At 38.4% G+C, this 19,271-nt stretch overlaps 1 protein-coding gene and 1 long non-coding RNA gene across 3 annotated transcripts in view; one reads left to right on the forward strand and one right to left on the reverse strand.

The window, feature by feature from the left end:
• The first annotated feature begins 76 nt into the window (after positions 1-76).
• On the forward strand, positions 77-6,189 carry atp5fa1 (ATP synthase F1 subunit alpha). Its single transcript, XM_048167380.1, has 11 exons — positions 77-236; positions 918-993; positions 1,087-1,256; positions 2,303-2,476; positions 2,600-2,766; positions 2,863-3,163; positions 4,700-4,924; positions 5,002-5,109; positions 5,460-5,604; positions 5,690-5,840; positions 5,967-6,189. The coding sequence occupies exons 1-11, from the start codon at positions 177-179 to the stop codon at positions 6,043-6,045; spliced, it is 1,656 nt and encodes a 551-aa protein (XP_048023337.1). The 5' UTR covers positions 77-176; the 3' UTR covers positions 6,046-6,189.
• Positions 4,828-19,271, reverse strand: part of LOC125253435 — a 38,016-nt gene continuing 23,572 nt past the window's right edge. For both annotated transcript variants that reach the window (XR_007181444.1, XR_007181443.1), the window contains exon 4: positions 4,828-4,947. This is a non-coding gene — a long non-coding RNA (uncharacterized LOC125253435). The remainder of the gene's footprint in view (positions 4,948-19,271) is intronic.

Genomic DNA, 19,271 nt, shown 5'->3' on the forward strand with positions numbered 1-19,271 from the left:
ATAAGAACAAAAATCTCTCGCGTCGTCTCAAGGAACTACATCCGGGTCTGTTGTTGACCTTTCCTATATGAGCTGTGCTCGCGACCTCCATTTCCTTCACTCAGCTCCTCGCGCTCCAGCCGGCCGCTGCAGGAGGACATACACTCGAACTCCCGCTACACAAACTATCAATAATCATGCTCTCCGTTCGCGTTGCGGCGGCTCTGGCCCGCACTTTGCCCAGACGTGCCGGATTCGTAAGTCTCTTTTTGTGGCGTTTTAACTCGCCTTCAACACCGAGCCGGTGAATGTCAGCGCTTGTAAATGGCGTGAGGCTGCGCGTCGCCATCTTGCAGTATGAAGGGCCTGCGTATGCTGCGTTTGATTTAGTTTTATTAGTTTTTAGTATTAAACTACAGCTTGTGCTTTTAGGGAACCAAATCTACCTGTTTTAAAAGTGCATATATACGTTATAAATAGTTTCAAATGCATGTTCAGCGAGGTTGTGATCAATGAATGACTTTCCCAATTGAAGGTCAGGAAATGCTGCTTGGGTTTGTGACAGATCAGCTGTCAGTAGCTTTACTATGTACATAAGTTTATTTGGAGTATTTTAGTGCTTAATGCTTTAGTGCATTCATATATAACCATTTTTTGCACTAACTCTTTATTTAGGCGTACGTTTGAATGATGTCGTAGTGCTTTGTGTCGCATTAGTGAGCGCATTATCTTTGCAAATGAGAGGTTATACACACTTTTGATTTGGTATATGTAGCTGTTACACTGTTGAAAGATTTAGGTGCAATGACGTGGTTGTTGATGGCACATGAAGGTCAAGGGCTCTCAAGCAACATGCTTGGATTTCTATGGTTGAATCTGAAACTGTTTATTATTAACACTATCATTATAGGATTATAACAATATTTTTGCAATTGCAGGTTTCCAAGAATGTTGCTGCTGCATGTGTTGGAGCAAAGAACCTGCACACTGCCAGACCGTGGCTGCAGAAGACAGGTTATTAAATGTTTTTCATGGTGCACTTGGGTCATTTAGGTGGGGTTTTTGCTCTGGTATTGTTGTATTCATTTATCAAGCATTGTTTTCCAGGCACAGCGGAGGTGTCCAGCATTCTGGAGGAGAAGATTCTTGGAGCCGATACTAGTGCGGATCTGGAGGAGACCGGCCGTGTGCTGTCCATCGGTGACGGTATCGCTCGTGTGTATGGGCTGAGGAACGTGCAGGCCGAAGAGATGGTGGAATTCTCCTCTGGTCTGAAGGTGAGTGAGACGGGGGTCGTGAGGTCGTGGCTGAGCCTTCAAGGACTCCAGATGCTTCAAGATGATGGTGCTCTTAAAGGGATAGTTCACCCAAAAACAAATTGTCACTTACTCATTCTCAAATGGATCCAAACCTGTATGATTTTCTTTCTTCTGTTGAACACAAAAGATATTTTGAAGAATGTCTGTAACCAAACAATTCCATAGTATTTCCCCACCATACTATGCAAGTCAATCCATCAACTGTTTGGTTACCCTTGTTCTTCAAAATATCATCTTTTGTGTTCAGCAGGAGGAGGAAATTCATACAGGTTTGGAACAACTTGAGGGTAAATGACAAATTTTCTCTTTTGGGTGAACACTTCCTTTTAAAGGTGCAATATGTAAGAATTTTGCATTAAAATATCCAAAAACCACTAGGCCAGTGTCATATATTGTTCATTTGAGTACTTGCAATATTCCAAATGTTTCCAAATATTTGTAAATCGAGAGAAAATTGCTATTTTAATCAAGGCTCCGGGACGTGTGAGGAGTCGCCTGTCAATTGCGTCATACCCGCGTTACCCTCTGTTTCCGGTTTTATTTTGTTGAAAACACCAAATGGAAACACCAAAGACGAATCTTACATATTGCACCTTTAAGTATAGACACGCCCACTTTTTAAAAAATGTTTTAATTTTTTTTTTATTTATCAAATGTCAAATTTGAAGTTTTATTTTAATTTTTTTTTTCATGTTTGAATATTTAAGTGTCACATATTTTAGTATGTTAATACTCTGACTAGTTAATTATTTAAATTAAAAGTCTATAGTATAAATTTAAATATGGCATTTAAATAAAATTGTATTAGTGTAGTGTATATACAGTCGGACTAAAAAAAAAATGGTGTAACTTAATTTTTAGTTATTTATACTGCAATGATTTGACTAGTTAAATCAATATTTACATTATTTCAATATTTAGTTTTAATTAAGTAATAAGTAATTCGGTCTCAGTATTCTTGGATAACTGCTTTTACATCAAGACTCCTTTGCTTCTCCTCTCAGGGAATGTCTCTGAACTTGGAGCCTGATAACGTTGGTGTTGTGGTGTTCGGTAACGACAAACTCATCAAGGAGGGTGACATCGTCAAGAGAACAGGAGCTATCGTGGATGTTCCTGTCGGAGAGGAGCTGCTCGGCCGTGTTGTGGACGCTCTGGGAAACCCCATTGATGGCAAGGTCTGACCACCAATTGGACACTTGCATAGTTGTAGTTCCTTCCTTTTTTTTATTGATTCCAGTTGTCAGAATTCTTCTTTTTAGAGTCAAATAATCTATTTTTTTTTTTTTTTCTCCTCCAAGGGACCCTTGGGCTCTAAGGAACGTAGGCGTGTGGGTCTGAAGGCCCCTGGCATCATCCCTCGCATCTCCGTGAGAGAGCCCATGCAGACCGGCATCAAAGCCGTGGACAGTCTGGTGCCCATTGGCCGTGGCCAGAGAGAGCTGATCATTGGTGACAGACAGACTGGGTAAGTGCTGGACTTGGTAAATGTAAACACTGGCATTGCTTGCTTCATTTGAGCCAATTTTGGCTCAATCATCCGTTTTAAATTTGTTTATCCCAGCAAAACTGCCATTGCCATCGACACCATCATCAACCAGAAGCGTTTCAATGAAGGCACTGAAGAGAAAAAGAAGCTGTACTGCATCTACGTGGCCATCGGTCAGAAGAGATCCACCGTGGCCCAGCTGGTGAAGAGGCTGACAGACACTGATGCCATGAAATACACCATCGTGGTGTCTGCTACTGCGTCCGACGCCGCTCCCCTGCAGTACCTGGCTCCATACTCTGGCTGCTCCATGGGCGAGTACTTCAGAGACAACGGCAAACACGCCCTGATCATCTACGATGATCTCTCCAAACAGGTGAGAACTTGGCACTAAAGCTGCAGTTGCATTTACACCTTTGAATCCAGACGTGACCAAGTTGTGCATACAAGGTGTCTCATAGGCCACACTAGATTAAACCATGGACATTTATTGAAGGGTGAGGAAGCACCAAAATGCCAATATTGTAGCACCATCTTGTTAATAAAATGCATGCCCCATTTTTTTTTTTTTTTTTTTTTTTTATGTCATGAGACAGACTATTATCAGGACAAACCTGAGGGCTTATTTTGTAAGACATATGGACCTTTACAGTTTCCATTTTTTTTATTTTTTTATTATTATTATTTTTTTTTAATAGATGTATTAAGTTCTAATGTATCTGTATTTTCAATGAAAATAGCCTGTGAAGCTGATGTGGCAAACTCCAAATACTACTAAAACAGCGTAGCATTTTTTTTTATTTATTTATTTTTTTTATTTTTTTTATATAAAGCACCACAGATGCTGACATAGTGTTAAACTATTAAAGCTGCAGTCTTGCGCAAGTTTGCATATGTGATTGAGTACCTTGTACATCAGGTTATGGCTCATAGTCTGATATAGTGAGAATAATGGAGCTCACATTCAAACGGCTTGCTTAGATTTTTTTTTTTTTTTTTTTTTTTTGATCAAAACTAGTGTAATGCATTTAAAACATTGCTGAATGAGACAAATGTTCCTCAAAAGCCTTATGTATCATATGCGCATATTTGAACAATTTTTCTAAAACCATGATATATAAATTAAATCCAAGTTGCTTCAGTCCAGTAATTGTTCATCTTGAAATATTACGAACAATGTTATTCTTGTTTACTTTATAAAAGTCAGTAAAGATTTCGGAGTAAAGAGACACAAACCACAATCTGAAGGCCTTTTACTTTCTAAAGTATGAACTATTATACAACAGAAGGCATGTAGTAGTTTGTGTACAACAGGTTTTTCAGCAAAGTTGAGCATTAGGGATACACTATGAACGTTTTGGCCGATACCTGATAATTCTTTATATTCGAAAGCCGATTACCGATATGTTGGCAAATCTAAAAAATTATATATTTTTTGAGAGCCTGATTTACAAAAACAAGCTTCACCATTAAAAGCCATGTCCCAAACACACAATTATGTTTTCATTATATGTAGCTTATGACAGACTTGTGCTGTACATGTTGCACTTAACTGCATTTTCCTTTTTGAAGTGATTTTCAATCATATTTCAAGCAATTCAAAACCATCATGGCAGACAGTGCACATCTGAAGTGTCTCAGCTGTAGGAAAAATCCATTATTTATCGGCTTTAATATATCGGCCAAATTTTCTTATCTGGCCGATGCACTAAAAATGAATGCACATCGGCCAATACTGATATGATGGCCGGTGTAATGTGCATCCCTATTGAGCATGTTGATGATTTAGAGGCCCTAGAAATGTGCATATCAAATGATACAGTAGGCTTTATAGGGGTTAATGGTATTGCAGGAGTTGATGTGTATCTGATGAGTGTGAATGCAGAAAATGTGAGCTGTCTCTCTCTTTCAGGCTGTTGCCTACCGTCAAATGTCCCTGCTGCTGCGTCGTCCCCCTGGTCGTGAGGCCTACCCCGGTGATGTCTTCTACCTGCACTCCCGTCTGCTGGAGAGAGCAGCCAAGATGAACGACAACTTCGGTGGTGGATCCCTCACCGCCCTGCCCGTTATCGAGACCCAGGCCGGAGACGTGTCCGCTTACATTCCCACCAATGTCATCTCCATCACTGACGGACAGGTGCGTCATTGCACAAGCAGATCCTGAACAATCAAAGATTTGATACACAAGCTGATCTACTCGATCTCTTCATGCAGATTTTCTTGGAGACTGAGTTGTTCTACAAGGGCATCCGTCCCGCTATCAACGTGGGTCTGTCCGTGTCCCGTGTCGGCTCTGCTGCCCAGACCAGAGCCATGAAGCAGGTTTGTTTTGTGTCCTAGTTTGGCTCACAATGATGATTTTAAGCTTGCTTCTAGTAGGGCTGCACTATAATTGCGATTATTGCTTAGCGTGATTGTCAAAGCGTGCCACACTTTACTTTAAAACCGGCAACGCATGTATTTTTTTTTTTTGAAAGAAACCTGCCAAAATAAAAGCTTGAGGTTATCAATTTTATAGACTAATGTGACTCTACAAATAGAGCTATTGATGTCATAGGGGAGTCAGGAATGCACCAGATCACTATATATGTTGCAGGAAAAAAATGCAGCCCTAGTTTGAGTAAAAGAAAGAAAAGGGGGACGTTCTAACTCGCCGGCTGTTGGTTCTCCAGGTGGCTGGTACCATGAAGCTGGAGTTGGCTCAGTACCGTGAGGTGGCTGCTTTCGCCCAGTTCGGTTCTGATCTGGATGCCGCCACACAGCAGCTGCTCAACCGAGGCGTGCGACTCACAGAGCTGCTCAAGCAGGGCCAGTACTGTAAGTACACTATTGCCCCCTACTGCATAGGACACATTCACTCAACCTATCTGTGTCTAATGTTCCCATGCTGTTTTGTCTTAAGGTCCAATGGCCATTGAGGAGCAGGTGGCTGTCATTTACGCTGGTGTGAGAGGACACTTGGATAAGATGGAGCCTAGCAAGATCACCAAATTTGAGAAAACCTTCCTTCAACATGTCCTCAGCCAGCATCAGGATCTGCTCGCAGCCATCAGGTACGTTTTCATTAGCAATTCTGCATTTGTAAGAAATGCCAGTGGAACACCTTGTTCCTGAGCCATCGCTTTAACACAAATGACCACTATCAATTTAACTAAGTGCTTATCTCTTTGTGTTTTTAGGGTTGACGGTAAGATTTCAGAGGCCTCTGACACAAAACTCAAGCAGATTGTGCTCAACTTCCTCTCAAGCTTCGAGTAGTTTGTTTCCTGTATCGCTAATGTTTTGTCAATGTTTGCATAGTGCTCATGCTTAAATTTATACAAACCCTAAAGAAATTCAAGTGGCACTTGATCCTCGATGTACAGAAATCTCCTAACAGAGAATAAAGTGTTCCCAACTCCATCTCTGGTTCTCAGTTTTTGTGTTGTGTGTTTTGTTTGAATGAATGTTTAATTTCAGTTATGGGTTTTTATTTCAGTCAAGTTATTTACTTAACACTGACGAAGTAAAATGGTTACCAAACTACCCTAACATGAACTACATTAGCATGAACTAACAAAGATGAGTAGTGTTTTGTTTTTGTTTTTTTTGTTAATTAAGGGTCAATAAATTTTTGTAAATGAACGATATGAGGGTAATGAACACTTTAATTACAATATTTTTTTTTTACAATAGTTTTTCTACTGTTAAGAGACTAAACACTGATCATTGTTAATGCATTATTATTGTAAAATGTTACTGATGCTTTTGAAACAGGAATTCTTGCTGTGCCCGTTTTACTCTGTATATGAAATTTGAGTCATGAGATTTCATACCTGCTGACAGCAGGTAATTGAGCACATTGCCTACGCAGGTAAAGCTGAGAGAAATTGATTACTTTTCAAAATACTGAGATTTGAATCGGAGTTGCTTTAGAGCTGAAACCTGGGACCCTTCAGTCAGATGGTTGCATTGCCTGGCAAAATTGAAAATGTTTCAAATCATTTTTCAAAACTCTTATTTATAAAAAAAATAAAAAATTGTGTAACCATAGTGTTCAAACCTGGTTCTAGTTGTATGACCTGTCAATGAGGTCACTTCAGTTCAATGTCATTTTTGGGAAGTTGCACACATACTGCCACTAGAGACAGTCAAGTGAAGCTCTTCTCAAGATGATCACTAGTGTGTTTTTCAAGTCTTTACCACCAGGTGGAGATGATGCACCTCAGGACACTTGTGATGGCAATGTGCATTTGCTGTAAAACACAAGTCCTGTAGTAGCTGGTCAAAGTTTGGTTAAAGATCACTCAGGCCACATACTAGTGCACAATAGCATTGCCAAATAGCTATTTGGGCATTTCAGTTCCTGATGGTTACCTTTTTTCTCCCATCTAAATACATCAAATACAGTTACTGATGTGGGTTGTGAACAGTTGTTCATGTTAAACTTAAAAGAACCCAGAAACCAAAACGATGATCTGAAGATCCTATATGTATGAAGAATCTCCAAGCTGCTCTAGAACCCAATAAGATATATGGTTCTGCTGTAAAGAACCACTGAAGAACCTTTATTTTTAGGATCATACACATCTACAGCTTCTCTGTGAACTCACATTTGTGTGTCCTCCTATAGCTGTTTGCGTAATCCACCCCAGAAAACACACAGACCCTCGAGCTCTGTTGACAAAGTGCCATTACATGTTCTCTCCACATCTCTCATTAGAATCAAACAGCTGGATCCAATTGTTTACATTAGCAAAATCAAAGCACAAATTCCCCTTAAAAAATCATTTTGCAAAGTCTGGAAGAACAAACACATAGTTTGTATCTTGGCAAGTGCGTGTCTGTGCATGTATTTATCTACACTCTAAAAAAAAAATGTTTTTTTTTATACATAGTAACCAGGGATTGACATTAACACCCGACAAATTTCAGCAGTGGCGTGTAACGCGGTCACTCCTACTAGCCACTTTACATTTTTTAATTGTTGTCTTATAAAAAGGCATCTGAAATAAAAAAAAAATAAACTAAGTGCAATGTAGTATTCCTAAAAAAATATTGATTATTCGATCGATACTGAAATATTGGAAACGCTTCCTATACTAATTTTCCGCAGAACAGATAGGCTACATGATACCAGTTGCTCTTTCTCCCCTCGCTCACTTGTTTCATTTGCTCCGGATGAATATTGTTGGTTACAGGGCTTGAATTTCGGTGTGGGATTGCACATATTGGGCATAATTTTACTCATTCCCGCAGATTTTGTTCTCACACCCAAAGTGCGCACACATAAAGCCGCCTCTCGGCACTAAATTGAGTTTGTTTTCGCTGCTTTTTGCACTTAAACAGTCAAATACACAAAATAATGTCAAAATGCCGGTCTTGGCGAGTATTGACATAAACACAGTCAGTTGTTTTAAGTGAACGTAAACAGTTGAGAAAGAAAACGTGTAACAGTATAATGGATCCGTGCATCAGTTCTTAAAGTGACAGCAGTTTACCTGCTGCCAAATTATGAGATAATATATGTCAGTTTTTCCCCATGGTATCGGTCAAAATTGGGGCCAGTGAAAAAACCAAAACCTAACCCTAATCCTAACCTAACCAAGATGGCTGGTGAGCCAAAAAAGTTAATGTCAAGCCCTGAAAGTAACCATTCTGTTTAGAACCATATCTTCCTGAAGAACCATTTTATGCTAAAACAGTTATTTGTGTTAGAGTTTGTGTTTTGTGTTTGTGCCTAACAAAACAAACTAAATTCACTGTAAACCACGGCTTCATGGGGCTTATTGCTTTTATAAAATGCTTAGTCAATAAAAAAATATTTTAATATTTATTGCAGTGGTGCAGTAATACTGATGTAATGAGGTCACAGGTGTATGTTTATAGAGTAATTAACAGCAGCTTTGAACACGGCTCAACCAATCAGAATCAAGGACCAGAACTATCCATTTTATACGTTGTTATATATATATATATATATATATATATATATATATATATATATATATATATATATATATATATATATATATATCCTGCAATTTTGTTTTTCAAATCTGAAAATGTATTTTTTTTTGGAACTCAACCATCCAACTACACGCTCTCAACAGGTACTTGATATCCTTCATAAAATGTGTATACATTTTTAATGAAATTTACAAGGTAGTATAAGACCGGGTAGATAGATGGGTAAAAACCATAATATTAATGAAAACAAACTGGTTCATATTAACACCATTATAGCACTTTCAAAGCACGGTTCTTTATGGAACTTTTATAAAAGGGTTCTATTTAGCACCAAAAAAGGTTCCTAATCTGGTAGTTTAGAACCATTTTGTCTTAAGAGTGCCAATAAAGAACCTTTACTTTTTAAGTGTGTATAAGTAAAGGTTCTTTATTGGCATATGGTTCCATGAAGAACCTTTAATATTTACGGAACCTTTCCTTTGCACAAAAGGTTCTTTATGATGGAAAAGTTTCTTTAAATTTTTAAAATGTTAAACGTGGTTCTTCTTTGGCATCGCTGTGAAACCCCCGTTTGGATCCTTTATTTTTAAGAGTGTATTTATAAAAAGTTGTGCGTCTTTATTGGGCCACAGGAAACGTTATATACCAGTGGGATACTGTACAAGAGTTTATGATCACAAACACACAAGTCTGCTGATCCCCCATGTGTAAAATGCTCTGCTGTTATATTTACACATGTGTGTAAAGACTCTGGTATTATTATGTCCCATGGTAGAACTCTTTAATATCACAAACACACTCTTGGCACGAGGACTCGGAAGGTCTGATGTTGGAGTGTGTGTGTGTGTCTATAAACCAGACAGGATGCTCCAGGTCTGCTGTATGAGTGTGCGTCATTTCAGATGTGGTTAAACGGTGAATTCACGTCTGAGAATCTAGACATCAGTGTACGTGGATAAGAGAAGGTTCAAGTTTAATGAAGAGGAACAAAGAGACTCAGATATTGACTCTAGATTCTGATTGCATGAGCAGCATTCAGATCTTTTGGAAAAAGCAGATATACACACAAGTGTGATTGTAAATGGCCTGCAAAAGAATTATTTCTTGATTATTATAATAACATTTGCCTCTGTTATTGTATTGCTGTTGCTGACATTTTAGAAAACAATTAAGTAAATAAAGGCTGTGGGTTTAAGTGGTTTTAAGGTAGTTTTACCACTTTAAAATGACTGTACAGTGGCATTGAAAGACTTATTTATAACTTAAGGTTTAAAAATTTGAGGCAACTGGCTTACCCCCCAAAAAACAGCTGGATCTAAACCCACTCCAGGAAAAACATCTTCAAAATTTAGCGCAACATAGTCTTCTGAACCAAAGCCCTTGTTTGCTCGACCAACCTTTTCCAAACTTGGAAGTTCTGCCAACTTATTAGGGTTTACAGTGTAGCAGACGTGAAATTCTGATCAGTCATGGTGCCATTTTTATTTGGTTTTATTGATCATTTCCTGTGTAAAATTGTGCATGTTTTACTTTCAAACTGTTTGATTTGAACCTGCTTGAGGCACGAGAACAAACCTCTTGTGGAAGTTCAAACGAGCTGCGTAACACAAGAATGAATCTCATTGGTTCTCGCACATTAAGCGAACATGCTTAAAGGATTAATTCACTTTCAAATAAAATTTTCCTGAAAATTGACACACCCCAATGTCATCCAAGATGTTCATGTCCTTCTTTCTTCAGTCGAAAAGAAATGAAGGTTTTTGATGAAAACATTCCAGGATTTTTCTCCTTATAGTGGACTTTAATGGCCTCCAGACGGTTGAAGGTCAAAATTACAGTTTCAGTGCAGCTTCAAAGGGCTTTAAATGATACCAGACGAGGAATAAGGGTCTTATCTAGCGAAAAGATCAGTCATTAGCGAAAAAAATGTAAATGTATATGCTTTATATAAACTAATGATCACCTTCCAAGTGCTTCCGCCAAAACCGCATTTTCGTATTCTTCAAAAAGTTTACGCTGTATATCCTACGCCTTCCCTATTCTATTTACGAAACGAACGCGGCACCAGTTCAGTTTTTTTCTGTACATACAGCGTAAACTTTTTGAAGAATACGAAAATGCGGTTTATCAGGAAAATTCAATTTGAAAGTGAACTAATCCTTTAAATTTCTGTTTACCACAACTGATGTGTGAGTTGATGAATGTTTATATGTGAATAAAAGCCTAAATTCAATCTGTTCATCAAATAAAGTAATCAAGTCTCTTTAGAAAATTTAGACTAAACTACTTAAATCATATGGATTAGTTTAGCGATCTCTTTATGAACTTTTTGAAGCGTCAAAGTGGTAGTTGCATAGCTGTCAATGGAGGGACAGAAATCTCTCAGATTTCATCAGAAAGATCATCATTTGTGTTCTGAAGATGATTGAAATTCTTACGGGTTTGGAAGGACATGAGTGTGAGTAATTAATGACAGAATTTTTAGGTGAACTAACCCTTTAATGCAAAAGAGAAGCATGAACATTCTGCTAAACGTCTTCCACAGAAGAAAGTCACACGGCTTTGGAACGACACGAGGGCGAGTAAATAATTTTCTGTTTTGTATGCAACATATTCCTTGAAATGGCCTTTAAATGTGTTGGGGTCTAAAAAAGGTTAGGCTATTTAAAATGTGCTCTCCAGAGAGAGAAGATCATGAGAACGTTAAAAATGTTTTTAAAGAGGCCATATTTCTTGTTCTATTGCTGTTTATCGGCGAGATGAAAGCTTTGAACGATGGAATCAGTCAGAATGGAGCAAGCGTCTGGAAAACTGCTCCATTTCCTGTGTTTTTGCTTCTCGTTCTGTGAAAGCCATTATCTATGTGCCACTATACACACACACATACACTATAATAATACAAAACACACACACATCAGGTCATTTCCGTTCCACGGTAAAGCAAGATGATCCAGTCAAGCGCTTTGTCTAAAAACACACACAGGTTATTTTTTTCTAGCGCACATCATGTGACCATTAGCTCATTACAGCGATGATGTCAGTGTTTTGAGGCTGGTTCCATTTATCTGATAGTGATTTACCTGCGCTGTGTGACCTATTCAGCCTCCATAGACTAAACCTCTCTAAATCATCAGCTCCAGTCCACCTGGCCCCCAGACACCATCTGAGAGAAAGTCATGCTTATATATCCACAATATTACACCTCGTGTTGTTTATAAGAGTAGACCTTTGTGCTGCTCCAGAACTTTTCCCCCCTTGTTCATTCCAGGTAAACATACCCATCTGATTTTTTTTTTTCTGTGTTTAGCTGCTTGACTTCCTTTAACATTCCGGGAAAGCATCGTTAGGAGTTACACGTCTTTTCTCCCGATGCCAGCGTTACAAACACTCTGATCCAGACGTCTGTGGGACTAGCTTGGATTTAAGTTGGAACTAAGTGTGGAATGAACGTCAGTGTGTTTGGGTTAAAGGATGCGAGACCTGTTCAAGGCTTCTGGGGTTTCAGCGTTGAAACCTGTTGATGGAGATAAAGATGTTTTACTTTTAATAACTGCAAAAGCAGATTTCAAAAGTCACGAAACATTCTGAAAAATAAAATTCTTCTTAACTGCTATTTTCTTCTTATTTCCTAACTTCCTAAGAATATTTTGTATTCACAAAAACATTTCTTAAGAATGTTCTTGAAAAATGAAGATTCTTTACTGGCATTGATGGTTCAATGGAACATCCATGGAAACTTTCCATTCCACACTAGTGTCTTCAACACTATGAAAATATGATTCTTTTTAGAACTGTTCACTGAAAATGTATTTGGAGAACCAAAAATCTTTCTTCTATGGCATCACTACAACATTTTGGAACCTTTATTTTTAAGAGTGTAAGATTGTTCTACAGACAAAACCTTAAGAAAATATTCATTCTTTTCATGAACCCTAGTTGTTGCATTTCTTTTGATCAATATTTGTTTGCCAAAACGATTAATGCACACCGATGCATTTGCTTTAAACTCGCCCTGATTTTGTCCAAGCATTTTTCCCAAACACACGCACACTATCCCTGTGTTTGTGCGCGAGGAGACTAAGTACCTGAGTAATAGCTTCCATGTGCAACCTACCTCACCACACACACATGCGGTGACAAACACACAACTCCGAGTGTTATCCATCTCTCATCTATCTTAGCTGATGTGTCTTTGAGGTTTGTAGCGTGACCGCACATTTGAGCTGCTTGTCTACTAAAGCTTCACATTTGCCTGTTGATCCGCAGCGCCGCGATTTCATCCAGCCTCCAGCGTAACACACAACAGAAGCTGATAATCAAAGCCTGTTGTTGTACTTTTACCCCGTACCCTCATTTCTGAGAAAACGGCAAGAATAATATTTATGATGTTTGGAAATTGCTAAAGTTTTTGAAATTACGTACGTTTTCTGTTGTTGTAATCTTATGTACTAGTAATGTTCTGGGTTCAGAGAAAGTTGGCATGCTGTTGATTACCACAGGACAGATTTCCGACTCATCCATCAGTTTGTAATAACAAAAAACAATCACATTTACCGGAACGGTACAATGGAAGTCTGTTGGGGCAAGACATCGCACTGGGATAAATGTTAAATACATGCTGTTTTGAAAATGCAGTGAAGAGTTTAAAACATGAAGTTTAAATGATTTAATTAATGATTAGATTTTTTTGTAATTTAAAATGTTGTATGTGTTAACATGAGACTAGAGTGATGCAGTTATTAATCTTGGTTTATGCAGTTCATATCAAATCAATATTTCAATATTCTTGTCATGACCATATAAAATTGGTAATCCCAGTAATTTTGTATAATCCAGAAATGGGTGTGATTATACAGTGTGCGAAGAGCTGTTTACATAAAGAAAAATACATGCACAGGAGTTTTTTGGACAGAACTAATATAAATGCATGAACAAAAATACAAGAGGCACATTTTTTCTGCTTTTAAGCTTAAACATTTTTTTTTTTAACTGATGGATGAGGTAAAATAATTTTTATTTTAGTTATTAGTTTATTATTAATTATTACATTTATTTTATTTTGTTTGTATATATATATATATATATATATATATATATATATATATATATATATATATATATATATATATATATATATATACACACAGTACAGTCCAAAAGTTTGGAACCACTAAGATTTTTAACGTTTTTAAAAGAAGTTTCGTCTGCTCACCAAGGCTACATTTATTTAATTAAAAATACAGTAAAAAAAACAGTAATATTGTGAAATATTATTACAATTTAAAATAACTGTTTTCTATTTGAATATATTTCACAAAGTAATTTATTCCTGTGATGGCAAAGCTGAATTTTCAGCATCATTACTCCAGTCTTCAGTGTCACATGATCCTTCAGAAATCATTCTGATATGCTGATCTGCTGCTCAAGAAACATTTAATGTGTACAATTGTACAAAATATTTGTGTACAATATTTTTTTTCAGGATTATTTGATGAATAGAAAGTTCAAAAGAACAGTGTTTATCTGAAATCTAATCTTTTATAACATTATAAATGTCTTTACTGCTACTTTTGATTGATTTAATGCATCCTTGCTGAATAAAAGTATTCATTTCTTTCATTTCTTTTCAAAAAAATTAAAATAACAATTCTTACTGACCCCAAACTTTTGAACGGTAGTGTATAATGCTACAGAAGCTTTGTATTTCAGATAAATGCTGTTCTTTTGAACTTTCTATTCATCAATGAATCCTGAAAAAAAAGTACACAACTGTTTTCAACATTGAAAATAATCATAAATGTTTATTGAGCAGCAAATCAGCATATTAGAATGATTTCTGAAGGATCATGTGACACTGAAGACTGGAGTAACGATGCTGAAAATTCAGCTTTGCATCACAGGAATAAATTACTTTGTCAAATATATTTAAATAGTACACAGTTATTTTAAATTGTAATAATATTTCACAATATTACTGTTTTTTACTGTATTTTTAATTAAATAAATGTAGCCTTGGTGAGCAGACGAAACTTCTTTTAAAAACATTAAAAATCTTAGTGGTTCCAAACTTTTGGACTGTACTGTATATATATATATATATATATATATATATATATACATACAATGCTGCTTGAAAGTTTGTGAACCACTTAATCTGTGAAAATGTGAAATGTGTCCTGACTAAGATATTTTACGATATTTTTGTTCATGAGTCTCTTGTTTTGTCCTGAGAAATTAAACTGCCCAATATTCTTCAGAAAAATCCTCCAGGTCCCAAAAATTCTTCAGTTTTCTAGCATCTTTTGCATATTTGAACCCTTTCCAGCAGTGACTGTATGATTTTGAGATCTGTCTTTTCACACTGAGGACAATTGAGAGACTCAAACACAACTATTAAAAAAGGTTCAAACATTCACTGATGCTCCAGAAGGAAACACGATGCATTAAGAGACGGGGGGGTGAAAACTTTTGAACAGGATGAAGATGTCACAATTTTTCTTATTTTGTTTAAATATCTTTTTTTTTTTTATTATTTAGTACTGCCCTTCGGAAGCAACAGAAGACACTTGTTGTTTGCCAGAAGACAAATTAAGTACAATATTCCTTGATCTTCAAATTCAAAAAGTTTTCACCCCCCCGGTTCTTAATGCATCGTGTTTCCTTCTGGAGCATCAGTGAATGTTTGAACCTTTTTTAATAGTTGAGTTTGAGTCCCTCAGTTGTCCTCAGTGTGAAAAGATGAATCTCAAAATCATTCAGTCACTGCTGGAAATGGTTCAAATATAAAAAAGATGCTGGAAATCTGAAGAATTTTTGGGACCTGGAGGATTTTTCTGAAGAACAGAGCTCAGTTTAACTGCTCAGAACAAACAAGAGACCCATGAACAACCATCACAAAAAACAAACAAACAAACAAACAGTCGTAGATCATCCATGTATTAAGAATCAAGGGTTCACAAACTTTTGAGCGGGTCGTTTTTATAAATTCAGCTATTTTTTTGTCTTGTGGACCATATGTAAACATTTTTTAATGCAAAATATCACTTCAAGTTGGTTTTCTGGTCTTAACTGGTTTAACTGGTCTTCCATCCGGCCAAGCTGGTATTTAGCTGGTCTGCTCAAGTGGTCGAGTACCCAAAACCCCTCTAAACACCATCAAACTAGACCTGTGTAAAAACGTTTGGTGGCCAGATTAGACCAGCAAACCACTTTAGGCCAGTTTTAGATGTTATTTCAGCTGAATAAAAAGCGTCAAAAGTGCCATGAGTCACCGTTTGCAACTTGTAGATGTTGAAAGTAAATCTATCAGCCCCATCGCAGGTTATGAGAACATTCCAGCATCCCGAATGAGGTCAGAAGAATACTGTGCTGCCCCGAGGGGAGGTCAGAGGAAAATTATACTTCCCCAGAGGAGTTCAAGAGAACATTTCCCCTCCCCAATTTACTCCGTCTGAACAATTACATGCTGCTAAAACCCTGTTACACAGGTTGTTAAAAGCACGACCATAACCAGCCCCAATAAACACATTGAACTCGACCTGTGCACGAGAGGTGTAGCTCAGGTACGAACACTGTCACAAGTCAGCAGTGTCTGTTGAAAGAGATTCTGGACTCAAACACACGATTGCGGCTATTCTTACACAAACATAGATGCGGATATGTGTGCAACCGAACCCTCGTGCTCACACACATGGTAGGATCATTAGCGGGGTCGTCTTACCACAAACTAACAGCCTCTGTCAGGCCATCTCAACCTACAGTGAGAACAAAAGGACACAGTGTGAGTGTGTCTGTCTGTTTCCTGCTGCTCTACTGACGGATCCAACATAACCAGACATTCAGAGAAAGACTTAAGGCCAGATCCTGTTGTAACACACACACGCACGCCAACGGGAGGCGGTTTGAATCAGAACATTCCAGAACTTTGCCCACCTGGGTCTTAACATACCCATAATGCCTCAGAAAGCTTTAATGACAGAGCAGCTTCGGCAAAAGACTGTAATTTAGCTCCTAACACACTCACACACACCGGGCAGCGTTCGCCCCTCTGATTAGGATGTGGGATTATGTCACTCACCACAACATCACGTGATTGGTCAGTGGTCAGTGTGATCGGCCAATCGGCGGTATGAATATGAGTATGTGAGCGCTATATCAGTATCAGACAAGTCTGTTATTAATGATACCAACCGCAATGAGTAACGTAGTGGAGCTCCGCCACGAGACAAGTGATAGTATATAGATTTCTTTTCTCTGTCGTCATCGTCTATCCATATATGTGAACAAAGCATTTTTTCTTAAAAAAAAAAAAAAATGTTATGTTCTACAGAAAATGTGCTTGCCTGTAGAAAAGCCATGGTGCTAGGATATTGTGGGTTGTTCCTATGGTGTTGCTAGCTCTTTGCTAGGGGTTTTGGGTGGTTGCTAGGGTGTTGCTAGGTGTTTTGTGTGATTGCTGGGACTTTACTAAGTGGTTGGTGGGGCACTGTGGAAGGTTGCTAGGAAGATTCTGTGTTGTTGTGGGTAGTTGCTTGGTTGGTTTCTATGGCATTGCTAGGTGGATGCTGGTGTGTTGTGGGAAGTTTCTGGGATGTTTGGGTAGTTGCTAGGTGCTTTGCTAGGTGTGATAGCTGGGACATTGCTAGATGGTTGCTGGGACATTGTGGGAAGTTTCTGGGATGTTTTGGGTAGTTGCTGTGCATGGGATTTTTTCAGGAGTTCATTCAATTGCAGAATGCGGTTGTCATTCTCATGAATTACTGAACTTTGTGTACATAACAGGATTAAGCTTGTCTGGCAATTTAAAATTGAACATTGGTCTGGGGAGTCTGCTATGTATTTTCTGCTGCACAAGAGGCGTGATCAACAAGCATTATTCACGCAATTGGATAGTCCTTCAAACAATCAGATCAACGATCCGGGTGACGTACTTTACAGAGCGACGCGAAAACTCCAGACAGGTTTAGTTTGTATTGGTTTGTAGCATCAAAACTTGCCTTTGAAATCTTTTAAAACAGCATCAACTGATTGCTGTGCTTCGGTGGCCGCCATGTTCAATGTAAACAAAAAGCTGCTTGCCGTCGCTTCTCTATTGTCATCGTGTTATACCCGCCAATAGCAATCAAGGTGGATAAGCCAGTCTGCGATTGGTTCCCGCAAAAGTGTAACAGAAGAAGTAGAAATGAATGTACGGGTTTCAAGACTGAGTTGCCGGGCGAAATCAAATCGCCGGCAGACCAGACTGGGTTTACCCAGTCTAGGAGTAAGCACTAAAAGGTAAATTGACAACTGAATTTAGCTGCAGTAAGGGTTGCCAGGTTTGTGTAACAAAACAAGCCCAATTGACCCTTCGCAAAGACCCGCCCCCCTTAGTTACTGTTGCCTTGACTGACAAGCCATGGCGCTGTCATGCTACACAGAGAGGAAAGTACATTGCAGAGCAAAGAGGACACTGACAACACGTCGACAGACAAGACAGAGCAGGTTACTTATGATATTAAACAAAGTCCCAGCTTTCAAACTGTGTAATTTAAGAAATTCGAACAATAAAAAACGTTTTGTGGCTCTTTAATGTGTCGTGACAGATCGCCGTAGAGCCTCAGCTCAAGCGGCTCGTTTACCGATCATCTCTTCCTACTAATTTATGGCATCAAATAAACATGAAGATGAACATGAGAAGGTATGTTGTTTCAAATGTGGAAAGACGTCAGTACACACCATTTTTCAAGTTCAAGTCCATCGAGGTTAATCTTCTAACTCCTGACTGCTTTGTCGGACAAAATGGCAGATTTGGCGTTATGACTGGTTAGATCGCTTGTCAATCAAACTCCCGGCGAAGGGTCAATTGCTATTCAAAACCTATCACAGTCTCAGCCAAGACTAGCCGGGGAAGTTTGGGGGTGTCCGTTTCAAACCGCAGACTAAAAAAACAACCCGCGGCAACAGTGTAAAAGTAGCCCAGTTCCGCAGGAAAACTGCAGACTAGGCAACACTGGCTGCAGTGTGTACGTGGCCATAGTGTATGCCTTATAAAGGATAGATACAACAACAAATGTACAACTCAAAGTCTTAGACGTTTCTTTGCTATTTTGTAGAGTGCTACCATGAATGTTATTAAACTACCATTGAGTTGAGAGATGAAATAGCTGGTCCCAATTGCTCCTGTATCATTAAACAGCTGTTATGTGCCTGCTTCACATGTGTATCTGACTTTTTAATTTATTTTTATTACAGAATCCTCAGAATCAGACCTTCACGGAACATTAGCAACTCTCCATCCAGTTATCTTTAAACAATTCCCCAGAGATCCACCCCGGCAGACGTATTTTACGGCACCTGCCAGTCAAAATTACAGGAAAATATGTGAAAACCCGGGAAAGGAATGGAGGGAAAAGGAGGATGGAGAGAAGGATGTGGAACAAATGGAACCTCATAAAAGGTACAAATAAGAGTTCAGACGTGAGCCAGGCCCGCCAATTATACGACACCACTCTTCGCTCCGCCCCCTCAGCATGGGGGCGTCTGTTAGACTCATA

The sequence above is a fragment of the Megalobrama amblycephala genome, linkage group LG18, assembly GCF_018812025.1.
Source record: "Megalobrama amblycephala isolate DHTTF-2021 linkage group LG18, ASM1881202v1, whole genome shotgun sequence".
NCBI lineage: Eukaryota > Metazoa > Chordata > Actinopteri > Cypriniformes > Xenocyprididae > Megalobrama > Megalobrama amblycephala.